General features: G+C 42.2%; 1 protein-coding gene across 4 annotated transcripts in view; it reads left to right on the top strand.

The window, feature by feature from the left end:
- The first annotated feature begins 3,797 nt into the window (after nucleotides 1–3,797).
- The window catches only part of RNLS (renalase, FAD dependent amine oxidase), a 134,265-nt gene continuing 115,034 nt past the window's right edge, over nucleotides 3,798–23,028 (top strand). Inside the window, exons 1-4 of one of the 4 annotated variants that reach the window (XM_054035364.1) lie at nucleotides 3,798–4,145; nucleotides 4,751–4,856; nucleotides 8,838–8,980; nucleotides 10,644–10,805. In XM_054035364.1, the coding sequence (XP_053891339.1) occupies nucleotides 4,025–4,145; nucleotides 4,751–4,856; nucleotides 8,838–8,980; nucleotides 10,644–10,805 (532 nt within the window). In that variant the 5' untranslated portion in view covers nucleotides 3,798–4,024. The remainder of the gene's footprint in view (nucleotides 4,146–4,750; nucleotides 4,857–8,837; nucleotides 8,981–10,643; nucleotides 10,806–23,028) is intronic. The other 3 variants (XM_054035365.1, XM_054035366.1, XM_054035367.1) reach the window with 3 other exon arrangements.

Raw genomic sequence — 23,028 nt, 5'->3', positions numbered from 1 at the left:
TATTTAGTCGTCTTTAGTAATCCCTCTTATTCTTATAGAGCAGGGAAGGGCAAACTACGGCCCATGGGCTGGATCCTGTCCATCAGGGCTTTGGATCCGGCCCGCGGGATTGCCACCCCCATGGTACCGCGGGCCCCATGCCGCTCCCAGAAGCGGCCGGCACCATGTCCCTGTGGCCCCTGGGGAAAGGGGGGGAGCAAGAGGACTCCACGCGCTGCCCTTGCCTGCAGGCACCGCCCCCCGCAGCTCCCATTGGCCGGGAACGTGAAACCGCAGCCAATGGGAGCTTCGGGGGAGGTACCCACAGGTGAGGGCGGCACGTAGAACCCTCAGCTCCACCCCCTACTCCCCAGGGCCGCAGGGACGTGGTGCCGGCCTGTGACGTTACGAGTATAATATAATATCTCATTGAAAGGTGACAGGGCCAGAAATAGTTAATTAACTCACAGACTGACCTGACCTATGGCTGAACTGTAGAAACTGGTTAGAAAGATACGTAAATGAATAGAGCTTTGAAATGTAAGTCTGCATTGTCAGAGGTAAAAGGGTAGATGTTTGCTCAGGGCTTGTGATGTAAGCAAACAAGTCTTGTCTATTGCTATAGTTTTAATTCAAAGATCAAAAAAGGAATATTAACATTTATAATGACACTTAAGTGAAATAGTATTAGTCTATATGTCTCTTTGAAGGTTGTGGTAACCTGTATCTGAACTGTTTAATGGATAAGTTACCCTGTGCTAATTGCCAGGCTGTTTGGAAGAAGAAGAGTTAGACCTATTGTTTTCTCAGGCCGAAAGGCTGCTGGAAACGTATAAGAACCCTAAAACATGATCCTACTTCATCTCAGATCTGCTCTGGGTTTCAAGAAGGGGAAACCTTAAGCCACAAGGATTGAGATCCCCAGTCATTGACTGGAGCCACCCTGAATATGGACATTGGACTAGAACCTATGGACTATTTCTAAAAGGACTTTTGGCAACTACAAGCTCACCTCTGCTATGCATCTGAACCTCAAGAATTGAATTCAAGTCTGTACGTATATTGATCTTTTAACCAACATTCTCTCTCTTTTCTTTTTTTAATAAATTTTAGTTTAGTTAATAAAAATTGGCTATAAGCGTGTATTTTGGGTAAAATCTAAGTTATAATTAAATCTGGGTATGTGGCTGATCCTTTGGGATTGGAAGAACCTTTTCTTTTATATGATGAGATAAGATTTTCAATTTCATCATCATATCTGACAGGTGTGTCTGGATGGAGGCCTGAGGCTGGGTACTTTAAAGGAACTGCGTTGTTTGAACTTCTAAGTAACCAGTGAGGTACTATAGAAGTTGTTTTGTGCTGGCTTGGTAAATCTAAGTATTGGAATATCCACCAGCTTTTGGGGTTTGTCTGCCCCGTTCTGTTTGCAGTTCACCCTAATTGAGTGACCTCAGCTGGCTCCTACGGGCAGCACCGTCACACGGCCACTTCCGGAAGTGCACAGAGCCATGGCAGGCAGGGAGCCTGACCTGGGCCTGGTGGACGCTGTTGCCACTCTGAAGCCACTCCGGGTAAGCAGTGCCGGGCCGGAGCCTGCACCCCTCCTAAACCCCAACTCCCTGATCTGACCCCCTTGCCGCACCCAACCCCCTGCCCTGAGCCCCCTGCCACACCCTGCACCCTAACCCCTTGCACTGAGCCCCTTCCTGCACATCGCACCCCAACCCCCTGCCTCAGCCCTACATTCATGGCCCTGCATGCAATTTCCCCACCCAGATGTGGCTCTCGGGCCAAAAAGTTTGCCCACCCCTGGTATAGAGAGTGTTAGGTTAAGCTAATAAAGGCAACTACAACCTCTTAAATCCATGAGGCTTACAGTGGTTCTGAGGAATCCCTAAATAATGATCTTTATATTGGACTTTTTGAAGGGAAGCTTGGCACGTAACACTCATGAAGATACAACTCAATATATCATATCCTAAGAAGCCATGCCAGATTGCATAAGACTGTAATTACAATAAGTCTTCATTTAATATTTGTAGGCTAAATAACATTACTTACCAATGTACTGTGTACAGCACAATCAGATGACATAATAATAAGTACACATAATATACAAATGACAAGTATTATAAATGGAAACAGCATGAGAAAGAATAATGTTGCGCTTGATGTTACTAATTCAAATAGAATTTTAATTAAAAATTTACACAGTTTTAGCAGTGGGGGTAAGAAGTTGAAATTTGGCTGGGAAAGGGTCCTTGTTGAGGAAAAGGACCTTCAAATGCTCTGGTGAAAACTGGTTTTGATTTGACTGAGTTATATGTGATGGAACAGTGTACATTGTAAATCTGCAGTTCAATTTGTAGGATTATTTATGTATAGCTGCAGTGCTGAAAGCAAAGATTGGCTGTATTGTAGGACTTACTCTCAGTGCTTCTTTTATGCTGTTCGTCAAGCCCTGCCTCATCCCTGTTCATCTTTTAAGAATTCAGCCTTGCAAAACAGATACGGATATTTACTTACATGTCTCTAATATAAAGGATTGATCATAATAAAATGGAAAATTATTCTACATGCCTAAGAAAAAAATTCATCTGTCCAGGATCAAGTAAATATTGTGTGCAAGATACAAATTTCCATCTGTTGTGTATTGAATGAGGCGGAGCTCATAGCAGCCCACCTCATTTGTGGCATATCTTGTCAGGCATATCAAGCAGTCTGTGTGTACCTTGCAGTGCACAAATATTCAGACAAGCTCCCCTAGTAAGACGTATGAGACTGGATGCTCTCATGAGGTCTGACTTTTGACTTTTTTCTAATTTATTTTTTTATATATAACAACATTTAAGGTTGCACAGTTAAGCACTCAAGTAAACACAGTTAACCCCATTTCGATCAGGCCCCAATCCAGCAAAGCATTTCAGCATGTGTATAATCTCAATCATGTGATTAGTTCCACTGAAATCAATTAGACTATATGTACACTAAAGGTTAAACACTTGCTGAAGTGCTTTGCCAGACTAAGGCCTCACTATATGTCACAAGATGTGACTTACAAGGTTGTATGAAACAATTGTATGATATTCTATAGTACACTTGCTTTTCCTAACATTACTGTGCTTAATCATTCGACTTTAACAACATTTTAACATCATTTTAATAGTATAGAAATTAATTTGAGGAGAAATATTTTAAGGCAATTAAAAGGGTTCATTGAAATGTATATATAAATGGAGACAGTACTTTCCTGAGTTTATGCAATTAAAAGAATTTTAGTATAATAAGTATTGGTGGCCTTCTATTAAGGACGAAATTAAATATCTGACCTTTTGTTGCTCTAAATTCTGAATTTCATTTAAATGTTGAAAATTATAGATTGCTGTTGGGAGTACCCAGTTAGATCCCAGTCCTGCAAGTGACCCCACATGGTTGGACCCATCCCTGCATGGGGAGTTTCTTCGTGCAGAGTCACTTGCAGGATTCGGCATTTACCTGAGCTGTCGTTTGACTCCTGTACAGGGAGTGGAGCCGGGGGAGGAAGAAAGATATGTATGTGGAGTGTGTACGGATCGTGCTGGGAAGGGATTTGTTTATGTACGGCCTCGTGCGGGAGACATATGTGATTTGTGCGTGCCCCTGTCTCTCGTGTGCGCACGTGACAGACAGAGCTTTCCCATGGATACAAAGCAGCCCCCCCCCCCCCCACACCCCCATCGTGAAAGCTCGTCCCCCACCTGAGCCCCGGCAGCCGGGAGAGGCGGCGCTACTGCGCGGCGCTCTGGGGGCCGGCTCCGTCAGGGGGCGCCCGGTGCCGGGCTGTCACTGCGGGCCAGAGGCCCGGCTGCTCCCCCTGCAGGCGAGCGGGGCTGGGGCAGGCTCCGCCGGACAAGGCGCTGGTTGGGCCCGCAGCAGCAGCGGGAGGAGCCCGGGGCCGCCGCCCGAGCGCAGGCTCACTGAGGTGTCCGGGGACAGGCTCTGTGGGAGAGCCGGTCTCCTAATCACAGCTCCGTGTCTTTCGTGTAGGCCAATCACCGCCGCCATGGCGCGGGTGCTGATCGTGGGCGCCGGGCCGACCGGCAGCCTGTGCGCTGCGCTGCTGCGGAGAGAGCTGCCCCAGCGCCCGCTGCGCATCGTGCTGTGGGACAAAGCCCGAGGAGCAGGTGAGGCCCTGCCGCGGGCACAGCGGCCTCTGCCGGGACTTACAACACCCCCCGCCCCGCCCCGCCCCAGCCCACGCACGGGGACCGGCCGGGGAGCGCGGGCAGCAGGGGTCAGCCCCGGGCACGGGCGCACAAGCACGGGGTCTGGGGAGGGGATGGCACTCCGCTCGGAGCCAGGCATCAGCCCGGGTAAGCGCACGGCCCGGGTGTTTGTATGCCGTAGGGGGGACGTGGGCAGTGCCCCACGGAGACACTGCACAGCCTTCCGGACGTGACGGGGAGCAACGCTGCCAGCAGGGCCTGACTACAGGAGCGGATAGAGGGACTCTCCTCCCCGGCCTGGTGAGCGGGGCTGGGGCGCCAGCATGTGTCGGAGCGAGAGCGAACAGCTGTGCAGGAAGGCGGCCAGCCGAGGGCTCAGGGGGCTTCGCCTGGAGGACTCGAGAACCGAGGCACTGACCGCCCTCGGGCGCCAGAACCAGACAAACAAACATCCCGCTGGAAAGTCATTTTTGTAACCCCCACATGTTAGGCGCTAACTTTGTCCGGGGACAGTATATGTGGGAGAGCCTGGCCGTCTTTTAGTCTCATCTCCGTGTTCCCAGGAGGAAGAATGACTACAAGCAGGAGCCCACATAACCCTCGCTGTACAGCGGATCTGGGAGCACAGTACATAACGCTTAGACCCGCCTATGCCCAAAAGCATCAAAGGTGAGGTGGTGAATGAAAAGCTGTTGTAGTTGTAAAAGCATTAGAAAAAGGAACAGGCCAGCGCTATTTTTTTAATCATTCATGTTGCACTACCCAGCTTAGGATACACATTGACAGGGTGATGACAAAGTGATCCTTTAAAAATAATTTTCAGCTGTCAAAGGGTGGTTATTATAGAGTTTTCTTACATATGTTACTAACAACAACCTGTTACTAACCTGAAGAAATGACAAGACTCCTCATGTTTATGGGGTTTGTTTATTTTCGGCAGTTTTCTCAGTTTGGACAATAAAAAGAATCTATGAGGTCAGTTTTGTTTGTGTTTTAGTAAGTTTCACTTTTAGGGTCTTTGCTCTTGAGATTTCAGACATCTGAGAGGAGGGTTTATTTGTCTTAAAACAGATGTTCAAGAGGACTCTTTGTTTAGAAGTGGAAATATATAGATATAGATCAGGGGTAGGCAACCTATGGCACGCGTGCCAAAGGTGGCATGCGAGCTGATTTTCAGTGGCACTCACACTGCCCGGGTACTGGCCACTGGTCTGGGGGGCTCTGCATTTTAATTTAATTTTAAATGAAGCTTCTTAAACGTTTTAAAAACCTTATTTACTTTACATACAACCCCCTACGGATCAAAGCAAGTTCAATATAACTTGGTTTCTCCTATAACGTGGTAAGATTTTTTGGCTCCCGAGGACAGCGTTATATCAGTGTAGAGGTGTAGTTGACATTAATAGGACCGCTTATGTTAAAGGCTGTTGTAGTTTGGCCTTGGGTAAGTAACAAATAATCAAACTGCCTGTGCTCCTCAGCAGTGTCCTCACTAGACAAAGATGCAAAACTGTAGTAAGAAAGCAGTTAATTTTCATGAAGCGTGTCCTTTTGCCTGCATACTGAACTCGTGGAATGCACAGCAAACTTCTGCCATTCTTACTCATGCTGAGTGGTAATTTACTAGTCTACCAGTAGTTCCACCAATCTCAGTGAAAGTACTCAAGGAATGAGGTACCACTTGGTTTGAACAAGGGTGACAGAACTGGGCCTACCTAAGTAGTACAATTAAGGGAATAGTTTTGGACTAGGCAAAAAAGTCCCATCCCTTCCCCCCACCCCAGCGGCCAGAGCACTGGGAGCAGGGCGGAGAGCCCCCAGTGGCCAGAGCGCCGGGGGGAGGGCGGAGAGCCCGGCCGGGACTCTCCACTCTCCCCGACCGGCCGGAGCACCGGGGGGAGGGCCGCGAGCCCGCCGCGTCTCTCCGCTCTCCCCGGCGGCCAGAGCGCCGGGGGGAGGGCAGAGAGCCCGCTGTGGCTCCACTGCCCAGCGGCCGGAGCGCCGCGGGGAGGGAGGCGAGCCCAGTCGCGGCCCCGCTCTTGGGCCAGAGCGCCCCGCCGCGCTGCCGCCCTCCAGGCGCTGCCCCAAGCACATGCTTGGTGGGCTGGTGCCTGGAGCCAGGTGTATCAGCACAAAACGCAACCCTCCCCTTTTGCCCTGGTTTTGGAGGACAATAGAATACAGAGGACCAAATTAGAGGTTTGGGCCTAAATTTTAGGCCCTGAACCAAACCCAAGCCTAATCGACCCTGTCCCTCAAATCTCAATCACCGCTGCTGACTTTTAGCCCTGGGGTTGGTGTGGTGGCAGCTGCATTCATCAGCCCTGCTGTGTGCTGGCTACAGAGTGAGAGGCTCTGCCACTCCTGCACACTCACTCCACAGCACACGCAGTGCATGCACAGGGAGGTGGAGGTGGCCAGCAGGAGCGAGGAGGAGACGAGCTGAACCGAGCAGGTGGGTTTGTTTTCCAACCAGATCTGGATCCGACATGTCTCCCATTGAGTTTGGCTCGGGTTACAGGGTTCTAAGCCAAATTCTGCCTTCAGTTACTTTACATACTGTCTGTATCCTAATTGGAATCAGAGGCATTAAAGTGTGTGTGTGGGGGGAAAAAAAATAAAAAAAAATGTTTGGAATTTGTCCAGTTTTCCTTCTAGGGCAGTGGTCTCCAAAGTGGGGTGTGCAAGATGATCCTTCAGGGTGTGCAGGAGCAACGCTGCTTCTCCCCCCCTTTGGCAGTTCAGCCAGGAGTCCGAGCGGCTTTTTTTTTTTTTTTTTTTTTTGCTTTGATAGTTTAGCCGGGAGCAGGGGGCGCGTACTCAAGTTTTTTTTTACTGATGGGGTACACGATCAAAAAAGTTTGGAGACCACTGTTCTAGGGTACTGAAAATTAAAAACAAAACCTCAGAGTTAGAGGGTACTGTGCCATCAAACTAGCAGAATTTTTCAGTGAATAAGCTATTGCAGGTTTTATAAAATGTTACTTCCCATCTTTAAAAAAAAAAAATGCATCATGTCAGGTGTCTCATTAACATGGTTTTACACCGCTTTCCAAATGATAACTTAAATATATTAGACAAGCTATGTTTCTCTCTCATTTGGAGGTATTCATCTTATTGATTATCTTGGGGACCTGCTTGACTTGACACCTTGCCTAAGTCGCAAAGATATAAATTGTGAAAAATGCCTTTTCACTCTGTCCTCCCAGGTGAGGGTCTGGCCACAGAGATCCATCCAGGCTAACGTAACTCACCGTATCTGAAGATAACAATGGTGCAGAGACTCCAGCCTGGATAAAATACTGTAGTGTTTGCATTGTTAGTGGGCCAGACTGCCATGAGTACATCACCTCTCTGCCTGTGCTACCTCTGCTAACTCCTCATCTGCTTCCATTACCAATTCAAGGCCTTGGCTTTGATCTTTCTTGCTGTCAATGGTTCAAGGTCCAGGTTCTCGGTCCAAGACTTCCTTAACGACTGGAAAAAATGCAGCTCAGAAAGCTCAGGGCAAAGCAAGCATGTCACAACCAGACACAAATCATTTGCAAAGAGAGAGGGGTTCAGATGTGGAGCAAGCTTCACAGAAGACCAGAAGAGGTCAGGCTAATCCAGAGTTTGACTGCTTTTAGCACACACTGCAAAGCCTCTTTAACAAGATCTTCCACCATGCCATATTTAGGGGTGAGAGGTGAAAGGGGAAAAACCACACACAAATGTCTATCCCAAAACAGAGCTGACTACCAGGCAGGGCGAAGAACAGAAGTCTCAGTCTACTAGGAACCTTGCCATGAAGACCTGACGTACCTGGGAAGTACGTAGATATTACAGTGATAGATGCTGTGGAAAACTAAGGCAGATAGAGGCTGGGTCCAGTTGGAAAGGTGGATTTCCACCTTCATTGATTTCCAGTGCGGGAAACTTATTTCTTGACTTATGGAACTGTGAAATATCAGACTTTAAAGATATGATGCCTTTACAGCTAAAAAAAAGTTTTCATTGGGCTAGGGTAATATTTTGGAGAGGGGGAGGAAACATGCAATAACTTTTTTAAAATAGGGGTGACTGTTTGAAGCTGCTTGTTGGTTTGGAATATTACAATAAATCCTTAGGAACTGGATTAGTGGGACGACAATCTAATGATAATTGATGATAAACTGTATAGGATATCTTTTGTAAATACCAGAGGAAGCAAAGTTGCACCTGTTAGAAGATACTCAAAGCCCAGCTCTGACATCATCTAGAACTTTCACAAGAGAAGAAAAGTGGTCAGTCAGTTAAATACTTTTAGCTCCAGACACCATCATTTATCTTCTTGCCATAGTAAGTCAGAATTTCCAGCCGATATGAACTTTCCAACAGGATTGCAATGGGGAGAGCTAGGTGGGTATATTGTCTTTCCCTTGTAAGAGACCAATCCTTATGACGTAGTGAAAAAGTAAACAGAAGGTCATTTTTATTTATGTAATTATTAGGAATACATTAATACTAAACATATATAGTTTAGCTTCAAACTCCATTTAAGTATGTTATGGAAGACAAAGGTTATATAATTTTTGTGTTATGCCAGTCTTTAATTGCTATGGTTAACAATTAATGCTGCTGTTACTGTTCTTGCAGATAGTTAGCATGTATATTTTGTTTGATTTTTAGCTTCTACGAGGACCTTTTGGCCCATGGTGTGTTGAAGCCATTGACTGCCCCTGTGGAAGGAATGGTGATGGAAGAAGGATCTCACAATTTTGTGACACCTCAGGGAATCTCTTCAATTGTCAAGCATTATTTAACAGAGTCAGGTAGTCTTTAGACATCTTTTGCAATTAACAACTCTCTGATAATGATCCTTACTTTGATCAACAAGGAGTGGCTCAGGCTCCCACCCACCTCTTGAAACTGTCACTTGAAAGCGATAGGAAGTTTTCCTTTGTAGCCAGGCTCAATATACCCTCTAGAAAAGGGTCTGAATGCAGTGACACTGCACTGCTCCCATGCCTTTTGGCCAAGGAAGCTTGGTAGCTGAGCGTAGGATTTGTTCATGTGAGACCTCGCATGATGGATTAGAAAGCATGCCTCAGAGATGGACTCCAGGAACTCAATCTATTTAGCTTAACTGAGTGAAGATTAAGGGGTGACTTGATCAGTATAAGGACCTACATGGGGAACAAGTATTTGACAATGGGTTATTTATAACAAGAGCCAGCAGCTAGAAGTTGAAGCTAGACAAATTCAGATGGGAAACAAAGTAGCGAAGGTAACTAACCACTGGAACAGTGTCCAAGGTTTTGGTGGATTCTCTTATCACTGATCCAATTTTGACTTCAAAATTGCATGTTTTTTCTAAAAGATATGGTCTAGTTCAAACAGGGCTTATTTGGAGAGAGTTCTGTGGCCCGGGTTATGCAGACTAGATTATCACAGTTGTCCCTTCTGGCCTTAGAATCTATAAATCTGTCATGGAACACTATCATTTTGAATTGATATGAAAAAGAATCTAGTCTTTTTCATAAAAATGTTTCATGCTGACATCTTGAAGTTGTTTAAATGGGTGACATGTCTAATTTGCAAAAATGTAAAAACCAAGGTCCTAGTCTTCTAAGCATTTGCTCACAAATAACTTCAGCTGAGTGAGCAATCCTTTTAACATCAATAGGACTGCTGGCATGTGTATATTTATGCATATATTTAGGTGTTTGTAGGATCAGAGGCCAAAGTTATATTTGCATGCTCTGCTTTATAGTCCAGATCCTTTAGGATAATGATAATTTTGCCATTTAATTCTGCAGGACTAGGATCAGACCTTGAGTGAAGAGAGGTTTGGGGGAAATTTGAGTCACATAAATCTTGACTAACTGCATCTGACCAGAATTTGGCATTTTTAAACTAATATATAGTATTGGTTTAAACAGTGTTCATTTGATGATCCATCAACTGACTGGGAAGCATGGTGCTGAAAAGAAAGATTTATTAACCATTACACAACATGTCCCTGTGATATAAAGCTGTACTATATTTAGAATTGTTTACAAAAGACTAAGGAGCAGATAACCAAGTGACAGATAAACTGTCATAGCAGCATTGCTGTTCTTCTTTGAAAAGCAGTGGAATTTGAGTGTTTTGTTACAGTATTTAGTGTTTATTCTACCTCTCCATGTTGAGATAGTTAATATTAACAACACTTTTGTATTTTTTCAACTGTTGATGTTGCAAATCTATTCTTGTGATTATAATTCATTAAGTCTTTATGCCCAGTCCTGCTAACACTTAGGCATGTATTTTAATCATGTGAGTAGTTCCACTGATGGAAATGGGACAGATTAGGTGCTTAAAGTTAAGCACATGCTTAACTGTTTGCAGGATCAGGACCTTAGTTTTGATTACTAATGGAAGTTATTCTGATATTATGCATGTTCTCTGCTGTCTGATACAGAATTGTATGTATTAAACTATTCTTTTTTGAAGCAGGTGCAGATGTCTTCTATGAACACCATGTAACACAGATCTACCTCAGAGGGGGGAAATGGGAGGTCTGCAAGAAAACAGGATCCCCAGAACAGTTTGATATAGTTGTTCTCACAATACCTGTTCCACAGATTCTTCAACTTCAAGGTGACATTGTGAACAGTAAGTCTTCCTTCAATAAGTATTTAACAGAGAATAATAATTTATAGTATGCTATAGCAAAGAACCTCTGAGTTTGTGACCAGTTCTCATTTGCAGAAAGGAGGAAATATTTTGTGGTTGCTGTAAATCAAGTAGGTGTGCATTGTCCAATAAACATAAGATATTACTTGTATAAAACAATCTGAACTGAAATCCAATTTTCAGAAGAGAAAAATCTGTTTTTTTATGGAAAATGAGAATTCTGATCTGTAATTTTTATATTCATAGTAAAAACGGGGCCAGATCTGTAATAACTACATTTTTTTGTTTGGCCTGGGGGGGAAGGGGAGATTATTAGATCCCAAAATATAAATAGGCCCTCAGCAGTCCCTCAAGTGGCTGTTAACTGGCTTACTGCCTCCTTCAAGGCCTCTGGTTACAGGAGTAAATGAGCAGGCCTTCTAACTAATTGAGAAGCTTGTTGGGGAGAGCAATGAATACAATTTTAGTAACATCTGCAGTTTCAGGAAAAATTTATGCTGCAATTAAACAACTGCAGATGGCCCATGTCAGCTGACTCAGGCTAGGGCTATAGGGCTGTTTCATTGCAGGGTAGACATTCAGGTTCTGGGATCCTGCAAGCCCAAGACAGCTGACACCGGCTAGCCGTGGGTGTTTAATTGCAGTGTAGACATACTCTCAGAGACTTGAAATCACAACCAATGGTGGCCTATTGATTGACCAGGATTAGCCACTGAGTCCTCAGTTGACTCCCTGTTCACTATTCTATGCTGATCTTTAATGTACATAGATTATGACCAGGCTACCTTAGAGTCTCCCTCTCCTTTCACTGCCTACAGAACAGTGAATATCAGAGACATAAGCTACCTGTCTCCAGGGTGAAACAGTAGGAGCAAAGGGTGCAGCTACTGTTAGGCTGTGGAATACAGCAGGGCAGAAATTTTTGGCAAATAGTAAATTTCCTGGGGGGCAAAAAAATGCCTTTTTCGATAAATTGAAACCTTTTGCTGGTTTCATGTGTTGAATTCAATGAATAGCTTTGGCTGGAAAAAAAAAACTGAAAACAAGAATTTCAGAAATGTTGAAACTGATAATTTAAAAACATGCATTTCTAAATGAGAAAGTCAAATCAATTCAACGTTTGCAAAACCCCCAAAACCTGTTTCAGTAAGTAAACAGAACAAAAAAAAAAAAAGTCAGTTTAGGTTTGAAGCCAACAACTATTTTTTGGTTTGGCCACCAAACCGAAATAAATCAACTATTTGCTCAGCTCTACTGTGGAATACCCTCTCAGAGAATATTAGCATGAGCTCTAGTCTGTTTTCATAGTCCTACATAAAGCTTATCCACAATAACAGAAGCTAATGAACAAAGAGGAGAGGAAGATAAGGAAAGAGCGAAGGACAAAATCTCAAGTATAAGCACCATGTCTAGAATAACAAAAGTAGAGTCGTTGTCTGATGACTGGAGGTAAAGGAAAAGATTTTCATTCCAGTCTAATTCCAAGTGCCATTCCTTTGCTATGGGACGAATAGTGCCTTAGTGACTATGGAAGAGTCTACTCACCATAAGAGTGTCCCTCGTAGCCAAGTGACATAAAAGCCTCTTCTTTGGTACCCCCTGGCAACAGCCACTCCAATACTGTAACAGAATGCCTCTTCCTTTGACTTGGCACTCCAGGCAGGTCACTTTTAATCCTATCCCTTCTAGAGTAAACCAAGTCCAACACACCAATAGTCTGGCTGCATTGAACCAGAACTTTAGCACAATTTTGGGATTTGTGGGCCATGCAGCCCTTGGCTCCAGCAACTTCACACCACACCATAGAGTGTGTTATTAGGGAACTCAGGCCCACCCCCTACTTTGGGTTCCAGCTCAGGGATCCTGTATGAAGCAAATAAGGTCTGTTTGCTCAGATCCTCTGCTGTATCCCTGGTCTGCTTTTTACTAGTCCTATCTCATTAGTCTCTTCTTCAGATCCCCAAAAAAGGGAACCAAACTAGTTATGATGTTCAAAAGGTCCAAGACCAGGCCTAGCTGCCCCAAAGAGGCATTGATCTTAATCAGGCCTTCCTTCACAAGCCTAACTCAAGAAGTGCATTCCCTCTGCCAGTCACATTTTACTGAGCTGAGCCTTTCCTCTTTATCTCCTCCCTCCAGGCTTGATGCCTTACACAGGTGTAATGGGGTGGGGCTGATTGGGCTCACAGGCTCTCATTATTAACCGTTTTTGGTCAGTGTGAGGTCTGTGTACCCCATCTCAGTGCCCTTCTCTGCCATTCATGACTTTATATACTTTCTCATAATTCCTCTTACCATACATAATTCCCATTTACCATACTAAATAATCCCATTCTCCTTAACTCTCCTTATTTGGAAGAGATCACTTCTTATTGTCAACATAAACAACATCATACTTCTAATAATTTTTGTAGCCCACCTATAGATCTCTTGTTTTATTAAATACAGTTGTTTTGTTTGAATATTTAGGTTTGAATGTGTTTTTTTTTTTTTTTTTTAATACAAAGGTATATTGATGGTAGTTAAAACAACAACAAAAAACCTGGCTAAGACTAATCACTAACCTAACCGTGGACTTTAGGAGCTTACTGAAAAGAGTACAGTGATATTTTAATAATTTGGAGTAGATCAGTGAGAGGAAGAAGGACTTTGTCTATATAATAATATCACTACAGAGAAATACAATAAAGTGACTCTTTGACTAGAGAGAAAGAAAAGGTGAGATATCAAAAATTTGGAGTAAATTGGTTGGGAGGCCAAAATTCCCAAGAGAATGCTCCAAGTCATGGTATTTTCTGCGTAATTAAGAAGAAAGAGTTGTGGAAAGTATGTGAGAGAATTGTCAGTCATCTGTAGTGGATGAACTGATATATGGCCAAAAACAGTTCTGCTGTCAAGTGCTGGCTGTATTTGGAAACAGTGTTTTCACAATAAGTCAAGTTATTTTTTTTTTAAACTGAAGGAATATCTCAGGTGGAGAGAAAAATAAGGGGAGCAGAAAGGGTGTGTAAGATAAACATGAACATCGCTAGTATATATTTATCAGGACTAGGCATGCAATCCAATACTGGTTTAACATTGGGTTTGAAGAGTGTTGGATGATGAATCAGGGTTCCTGGGCATTAAGTAGCATATAAGCGATAACTGCTATCTACTGGTTATAGTTGAAATGGTTTTTCAAAGTAAATTGAGCTGGTGTTCAATTTTACATGGACAGAATATCTGGTAAAAGAATATAAAAATAAAGAATCAAAGTCCATTTTCTGTACTAACACACAAGTCGTTTATGTAGACTCGTCTAACTGAATAGGACACTATACTCATGTCTCTTAGTTGGATGAGTTGTAAATGTCCAATTCAGTTTTTTGAGTACAAGTGAATGTGTGTTTGGGGTGGTTTCAACAATATGTTTAGTGACCTCAGCGTGACCTTGGTTTTCTGTCTAATCAGCAGAAGAAGGCACTTTGTACTTGTCCTTGCAGCAATTAGTTGAGCCAAACCAATGTCAGGGCAGCTATGGCTGCACCAAATCTGCCTGAGTAGCCAAAGAAATTAAAATCTAGCACCATCAACTGAAGCTGCCAGCTGGTTTGCTCTTGCAATGCTTATACTGCAGCAGCAGCAAATGTGCAGCTATAGGTGTCCTTGAGAGAGGCAGAAGTGAATGGAGGCCCACCTCACTCAAGGTTAGCAGTCTCTTTTGAGGCCACCTACTGGTTCACCGGCCATAACAATTAGTTTAGCTGTGGTGGTATGTGTGGTGGCATTGTGCTGAATTACCCATTTTTCCCTGCACAACTGTACGAATGAGGTGGGTTTTTTTGTTTTTGTTTTTTGGGGTGGGATGAGGTAGCAAGAGACATTATTTTGTCTTTGTCATTGAAGTGTAGTATCTGTTTATGTTTAAAAAAGAAGAGAAAAAAATCTGAAAAAAACAAATATCAGTGCTCATAAAGCATATCAGATAGACACCGTAGGACACTGAAGATCCCTATTTATGTATAAAGCCATGCACCTCAACCCTATTTTGAAAGGATTACCATCTCTAGGTTTGGAAAGTGATCACTAACCAGGAACACAATTTTGTCAGGCCTTGATAAGTGGAATCTACTTTACCTTAGCAGACCATTTCACTTGCTCCTAAAGTATTGAGACTTCTGTCTGGCTGAGCTTCAGGTGGTTTTTTTGTTGTTCTTATCATTGGTCTCTAAAGCCAGGACTACATTAGGATGTCTTCTGGCACAGCAAGGTGTAGGGTGTGACAGGGTGTGATCCCTGACTGACATAGCTGTGGTGGAAGAAGCCTAAAGTACAGCTTCACCTGTACCAGCAAAGCTGTGCTTTTATGGGTATAACTTGTTCCACTTGTGGGGGGTGGTTTTGCTATACTTGAACAAAACAGCTTTGCCAGAATAGCTGCGTCCATAGTAGGAGTGCTGTTCTGGTATTGCACTGCACTCCAATTCTAATGCACTCCTAGTGTAGACATGGCTTAATCCTCTTTATCTTTGCAGGATTAACTTTATTAGAGAGAACTCTGTAAGGGGTTTTGTCTTCCCCTTTTCCTTGCTCCTTTTTAGAGCTCTGTGTTGACTTACAAGTTAAACTTGTTTCGTTGCCCACCTAACCCAGTGTTAAGCCAATAGGTAATTCCTCACTAATAGCTAATTTAAACCAACATTGCTCATTTCCTATCTCATGTATTCTCCTAGGACTTGTAACATTCATATTCTTCATTGTTCTACTGTTAGTCTTTCTAGTGTTTTATATACACATGGGTGAAGAGACTGTATAGGGATGCTGAATTTAAGGGAAATTTTCAAAGGCACAAATGGGGGGTAGGTTCGCAACTCCCATTGACTTACAATGGGAGTTGGGCATCTGAAAGCATTTTGTGCCTTTGACAGTAAACCTCTTAATCAGTTGTGTGACTGGAAGTTCCAATTGGATTTTAAATTATGGGTGTGTCTGGTGACTTCATCGTCAAGGTTGTGTTGTATTTAAAACAGGACTAAAATCCCTATTTCACACTTCTCTGAACTTAGTCTCCACATTTGGTTCAATAATTCTTAATAGTACAAATGAATTTTCCAGTATGTTTTGTTTTTTTCAACAATTAATACACCTCTGCCCCGATATAACACTGTCCTCGGGAGCCAAAAAATCTTACCGCGTTATAGGTGAAACCGCATTATATTGAACTTGCTTTGATCTGCTGGAGCGCACAGCCCCGCCCCCCCCCCCCGCCCCCCCCCCGGAGCGCTGCTTTACTGCATTATATCTGAATTTGTGTTATATCGGGTCGCGTTACATCAGGGTAGAGGTGTATTTATTATTTCTAGTAATGCAGTGCCTAGGAGCTCTGGTCCAGGATCAGTACCCCATTGTGCTAAGTGATGTACAAACAGAACAAAAGACAGTCGCTGCCCCAAAGACATTGCAGTCTAAGTATCTGTTATTAGAACTGAGATTGCATGTTTTGCGCAGAGTGGGGGCATGTGTGTGTCAGCAGTGGTTGTGGAAGAGGTAACAGAGGAAGTGAAATCATAGTTGTGAATTGCAAGAGAAGAGCTTAGGATGAACCTAGTGTGTTGCTGAGATATTTAGGGCTATGCTGGTGGTGTATGTACCCAAGATTAACTGGTTTCAGTGAGGCTTTTTGTTTTAGTGGATTTAAGTTGTATAATTGTATAAGTGCGAGGCAGGATGTTTTGAAGAAAAGGAATGGTTTAGAACTAAGGCTTGAGATGCCCTTAGTTTAATTGCTCACATCTCAGGACTTTGATACACCACAAGTCAGAAACTGAAGCAAAGAGACAAAGAGAAGGCTCAGTGGCATTGTAACGTTGTTACCATGATAAATATAGAACTACTTAAAGAAGAAATGTGTGATAACTGCAATGAGGGAAGGGGAGGGTGGCATTAAAGGGAAATAAGTTACCTGTCCTCAAATCCACAGAGAGCCCTAATCATGCTGTTAGCCCCCACATTCAGCAATACATTCCTTTGCCTTCTGATGTATCATCATCCGTCTTTTGACAAACTCTTAATGAAATTAAAATATATATGGCTCTAGACTGACTGCCCAGCTGCTGGCCTTTCACCAGGTGTAGTGTTCCCTCTCTGCTGTCACTCTGGCCTAGAGGTCCTCAGTTAGGTCCTCCCTGCACTGTGCTAGCAATGGTTTTCCTTTCTTGGCCAGAATGAACCAGGATTTTGTTCTGAAAACCTTTGCTCACAAACAGTGAGGCTCTAGCATTGCTGCAAGAATTCCTATCCATGCCAACTGTGTAAATTATGCTAGACCCAACTGTGTTTAAACATGTTTGTGGCTATCACCCTACTGAATGCCTTTTGATAAGATATTGTTTGTACAAACCTGTAGGTGAGGATTGTGAAATAGAAGTGGTGCTAGAGAGCTTGGAGGTTTAGATCTGTTAGTGTGTGCCAGTGTTTACATCAAAAGTTAAGAAGCTATTAAAGTGTTCATTGATCTTGAAGGCAGCAAATTGCTAATCAGATGTATCTGACAAGTCATTCCTTTCAGCACTAATCTGACTTGTTCCTTCTGTCTCCTTTAATATGGAAATTCTCTGTTCTTACTGTACTTTTTCCCCAGCTTTGAATACCTAACTGCCTGAATATTGTACTTTAATTCCTTATTCCATATTATTTCTGACTGAAAACCACTAAACATATACACCTCTATCTCGATATAACTTGACCTCATATAACACAAATTCAGATATAACGTGGTAAAGCAGTGCTCCGGGAGGGCGGGGCTGCGCACTCCGGTGGATCAAAGCAAGTTCAATATAACGCGGTTTTCAACATTTTCACAGTTGTTTGTTTCTCTCAGGCTCCAACATCTATGTTTAGGTACCCGAATAAAAGTGGCCAGATTTTATTCAACATGACTAACACCTGTTGCTCCCAGTAACTTTGTTAGGGTTTGTGGATGCTCAGGACTTCTGTTAATCAGCCTTAATTTAAGTGCCTAAATATCAATTAAGAAGCCTAACTTTAGGCTTGGAAATGTTGACCTGTTTCCTTAGAGATAATTTTAGAGTTTAATTTGCAAGTTTGACAGATTAATAAAATCAGGCTTATCAATTAGAAAAGGGCCAGGAACTTGTCTTTTATGGGCTGACCCATTTGTTTATTTCCCCTCCCCCCCCCTCCCCCCCAGAAGTGAGGTGTCTGTCAGTTGGCCAGCTTGAAGCTCTTTGTTTTAAAACAATGTACATTTACTTACCAAATTTTCAGACTAAAACATCAGACTATACAACAGTGAGAGACATTTTGAAAAAAAAAAAAAAGTTTAGTTTGCCTGGGCAAAGGTTTTCATCTGAAAAACTTAAAGTTTAACAAAGTGAACTAATGAACCACGCTAAAGAGCTGTAAGACCTCTATTACACTGGCACATATTCTCTCTTTCTGGCCTCTGCCCTCTCAGTTGATATTTAATAACAATTCCAGGGATAGACTAAAGTGAGAATTTAGACCCCTTTGTGTGCATTTGGGGGGGTGGGGGCGCAAAGGAAGGAGATGGCCATAAATTAGCTGCTTCTTGGCTTCCATTCCAGAACTATTATTTGTGATGGTTGGTGTTACGGCTGTCTGCTCCAGAGTTGCTCCTCTTTCAGGGCCTGCTTCAAAGGTCATTCTAGACAATTAGCACTATTTCTATTTAGCTGTGTCCTTTGAGTGAGGCATTTTGTCATATTTTCTTCCTTGAAGAGTCCAGAAGGAGAGGGTACGGAAGGGTATGTAACTGAACTTCTGTACTGTTTTGTTGTAGTAGCTGAGGAAAAAAGGAATAATCAACACTAATGGATCCCATAAGATGTTGATCTCTATTATATTTTTAATAGTGTGAATGGAAAAGATGTTCTTATAATTGGTTACATATTGATTTCTCTTGAAATTATCCTTCAGTGTCTTTGCTTTAGCTGGTATTCACAAATAAATTCTATGAATACAGTGTTTCCTTTCAGCTAGAGTGGAGTTACCAAAACAGTGACTAAAAATAGACTCATTTTTCTTGTTGAAAAGCTTTTGGCAGTTGAAGAGTTAGAAGCTTTCTGAACCTGGAAGTATTCTGAATTCAGTACCGGAATTGTCTTGTGGCACATTAGGAAATTCTGTTTAGTTTGTTGCAACATCTTTAAAAGAACAGTAGGTGGCAGTGGTTAAATCTTTGACAGCTAAATCTGTAGGCCTAAACAATTTCAAGAAGGTTTGTGCATAGATTTTAACTGTAGCCTGTGATTGTATTTGGGCTTTGTATCTTTCATTAGCAATTCCTGAAATTCTGCAGAACAGTATAAGGAAAATAATTGGCACTTTTCTGATTTTACAAGGTCTCTCATAAGTGCAGAAAAATAAAAATAAAAATCAACAGGAATTGTAAATTAAAGGATTCAATTCTACAAAACATACATTATTTAATGAATATTTTAGAGATGCTAAGCAGCTGGAATCACTATTGAAATCAATATTTTTTGAAGAATTATAGATATGAGTATACATTTGTGAGTGGGATTATCAAGCAACTACTCTTATTTTTTGTATTTACAAATTTGATAGATAAGCTTTTGTCTTTCAAGTCTGTTTTAGAGAATAAGCAATTTTTACATTGTAAATCTGAAACATTTAGTAAATGATTAATGCAACAAATTAGGGTAAGTTTCATTTGTTAAAATATTAGTCATTTTGCTCCAAAGCAGAAGTTACACTTTTGAATTGAGTAATCTATTTTTTTTATTTTTATTTCCCCTTACATATTGATTTTTCACATGCTATATGAATATAATTAGTATAATTCAGCAAGGAGACATGGCAATATAAATCATAAGAGCAAAGGTCATGTCTTTTCACCAGTCCCCAAGTCTAACATTATTGCATATATTTTTATAGAAAAATAGAATGTTTATATTTGATCATATTCCAGGAAGGCACAGCAGGGCTTGTCCAAACTTAAATTAAGAATCAGGTTCACTCACAGTACATAACATGACTGAAGTGTACTGTAGGCAGGGACAATACTGTAGTTTCAGCTGTTTGTCAAGCACTGAGTGTTATGATATAATACCATTTGTGCTTTTTTAAAACTACATGCAAACATTTAAAGGTTATTAGCTTTAATGTGACAAATTTGATATCAATATGGCATTTTCAAAATATGAAATGTAAATGAATATTTCAGATAGAAGCATTCTGATAATAAATGTTTGATGTTTTGAGAATAAGCCACTTGAACTGATGTCACCAGAACCACATTTAGACTCTAATAGGGGTGACAAACATTGAGAGGGCCAAATTCCAATTTTAAGTGTGGTTGGTAGGCCAGGGTATAAATATAGATCTCTCAATTCAGAGCAAGACCCCTAGTGATGCCAAAGGGAGTTTTGCATGAAGATCAGGATTAACAGAATGTGTCTCTTGGTAATAATTAAAAGGTTAGTTATATTTTTTTATTATCTGCTGAGTACCTAATTGTCATATTCAGCATTGCTCAGTGGGATAACAGGCTTTTCTTTAGGATCACTGATATTTCTGCCCTTTGTTTCTTTTACTTCCCATCCTTCTTTCTGTTTCTCTCCCTCTTCTTTTCTTTGTGTGTGTCACCTTTGTTCTTCCCTCTGCATTTCCTTTGCTGTAGCAACTCCTAATTTCCACCCTCTTCCCTGTTCTATTTGCTAAGATAGTCAGCAGTGAAATACTTAATGTTGACATTTAGATGAATTTTAAAACTGACATGCAGATTAGGTAAGAGGGGGCAGTGGAGTTCACAATTCAGTCGTTGTTTCAGGCTCTCTGGGAGGGGTTTACCTTTGTTTCACATTTAGTTTTCTTCACCACCCTGAGAGCTAAAAAGTTACTGCTTGTTGTGTTTAATAACTTAAATTCTGAACATTTGGAACAATCATACAGGACACATACATCCTACTTGTTGGATGTATTTGGCTGGCAGACTGTTTGACCCTTCTGGATTTTTTTTAAATGTCTGCTTACCTAGTATGCTTATTTTGGACCTGCTTCTATAGCTATTAATTATGCACGTGAGAAGTCCTGTCAAAGTCATATGAGTAGTCACATTGACTTCAATGGGACTTTTCATATGAGTAAGGACTAGAGGATCAAGCCAGCTGTGGGAGTGTATGTGTATACAAAATATCAGGAGAATAAAACAGGATACATGCAGGAAATTGGGTCCAGTTTGTATTTAGACCTAATACCAAATACTGCCTACCCTTGTCAGCTGAAAAATGGAGTCCCTGTCTTGATAGTTCAGAGTTTTTAGCCAGACTGAAACATTACAAGTAAAACACAAAGCTGGAAAATATAATAGTGTCTCACATGTACATATTTGGCTATATGGAGAAGTACAAGACTAGAGGCTTATTTGTGGGGGTTTCAAAGGGATCGATTCTCTCTCTGGTCCTTTTCAGCATCTACATACAACCACTAGTTGAACTGGTCAACCAAGATGGAGTCAAGTGCCACACAGAGCTCTACCTGTCCTTCATTACCTACAGACCACACCACTCCCACCCAGATGGCCCAGTGTTTGGATGAGATCAGATCATGGATGAAATACAGCTGGCTGAATCTGAGGAAACCTAAGGTGATGTTGGTGGGCAGAGGAAAGTATTTTGAGCTGTTTGCAGCCATGGTGCAGTCTCCTTTGCTTGAAGGTTCATGTCCACCATTATCTAATTCAGTCCATACTCTTGGATTCCTCCCTCTAGGAGTACTTCTGGATTCCTCACTGATGCTGAGCTCTCACATTGCAATGGCCACAAGTAATGCTTTCTGCCATCTCCGGTTGACTAGAAGACTTCATCCCATCCTGCTGGACGAAGACCTGTCCCCAGTTATTCATGCCTTCAGTCACCTCTCAGCTGGATTGTTGCAATGGCATGTACTTGAGCAAGAAATTTTCTGCATTCAGGTATCTCTACCTAGCATAAAATGCTGCAGCAGCCCATCTCCTGAGCAACACAGGCTGCTGTGACCACATCACATCTATCCTCTGCTGTCTACACTGGCCTCCCATACAATTTTGAACTAAGTTGAAGATAACGACCATCTTGAAAGCACTCTGGGACCTGGGTCCAGGATACCCAAAAGACCATCTAAAGCGCCAGGACAAAGACTGTGGTTAACAACTAAGCTCCTTTGGCATGAAGGAACTCTCAATGATAGGAGTGAAGTTCATCAGTGCAGGAGACAGAACCTTCTCCAGGTGTGGTCCGAGACTGTGGAATGAACTCCCCCAGGAACGATAGACCATCACAAACCTCACCACTTGCCACCCCAAGTGCAAGGCATTTCTTTCACTTGCCTTTTCTAACAGAAGTACACAATATATTTATTTAATAATAATAATACATAATAAACTACCAAAACAAGTCCACACAGATTTTTGTACCAGTTTAACTAAATCAGTTTAAAAATCACATCTGGCATTAACATGGTGCAACTTTTCTGTTTAGACAAGCACATCTTGCTTGGGGCCATTTTGGCAACCCAGAATTGCTGAAGCATAGACATGCTCCAGCCACACTCTACATTAAGTGCTGTGAAGGTTGGTGGAACAGAGTTTCTCCATGACCTGGGGATGCCCTTGATGCAGGATAACTCCCAGCTGGCCAGATCCATCTGTTTTTAAAGCCCCTTTGTGCTGTTGGAGTAGCAAAAAGGGGCCCTGTCAGAACAGAGACTGTTCAGGCCTGCTAAGGTTGGGTTCCATTTTTTCAGGTGATGCAGAAGATGATTTATTGGCAGACAATATCTGTATCTAAATATAGTATTTAAACATAGAAATATTAGCCTCAGTAGAGCAAAGCATACCAAATAAATGCTTTCAATTTTGCTCATCTCACTACTAAACAGATACATTTCCATTATCCCAGCAGTCTGTTCCCCCTTTCCCTTCCAAAAACAAACAATCTTTCTATACATCAGGTTTTGATTGATGGAGATGGGCCTTAGAGGCTTAACATTGGATTTAACATGTGTACCTTCCCAAAAAACGTAAAGCTGAATAATTCTGAAATTTGCTCCCTCTTGGGACAAATGTTTAGTGAGCAATATGCTTTCCATATAGCCTAGAAGGCTTGGAAGCAGTGATGAGTCTTTGTTTTACAGTAACTTCTAGATCCTGGTGCTAAACTTGACCTTTCAGCCTCTGGAT

This window comes from Malaclemys terrapin, chromosome 7, assembly GCF_027887155.1.
Source record: "Malaclemys terrapin pileata isolate rMalTer1 chromosome 7, rMalTer1.hap1, whole genome shotgun sequence".
Taxonomy (NCBI): domain Eukaryota; kingdom Metazoa; phylum Chordata; order Testudines; family Emydidae; genus Malaclemys; species Malaclemys terrapin.
Note: the sequence above shows the minus strand (reverse complement) of the source record. Positions and strands in the feature narration are given on the sequence as shown.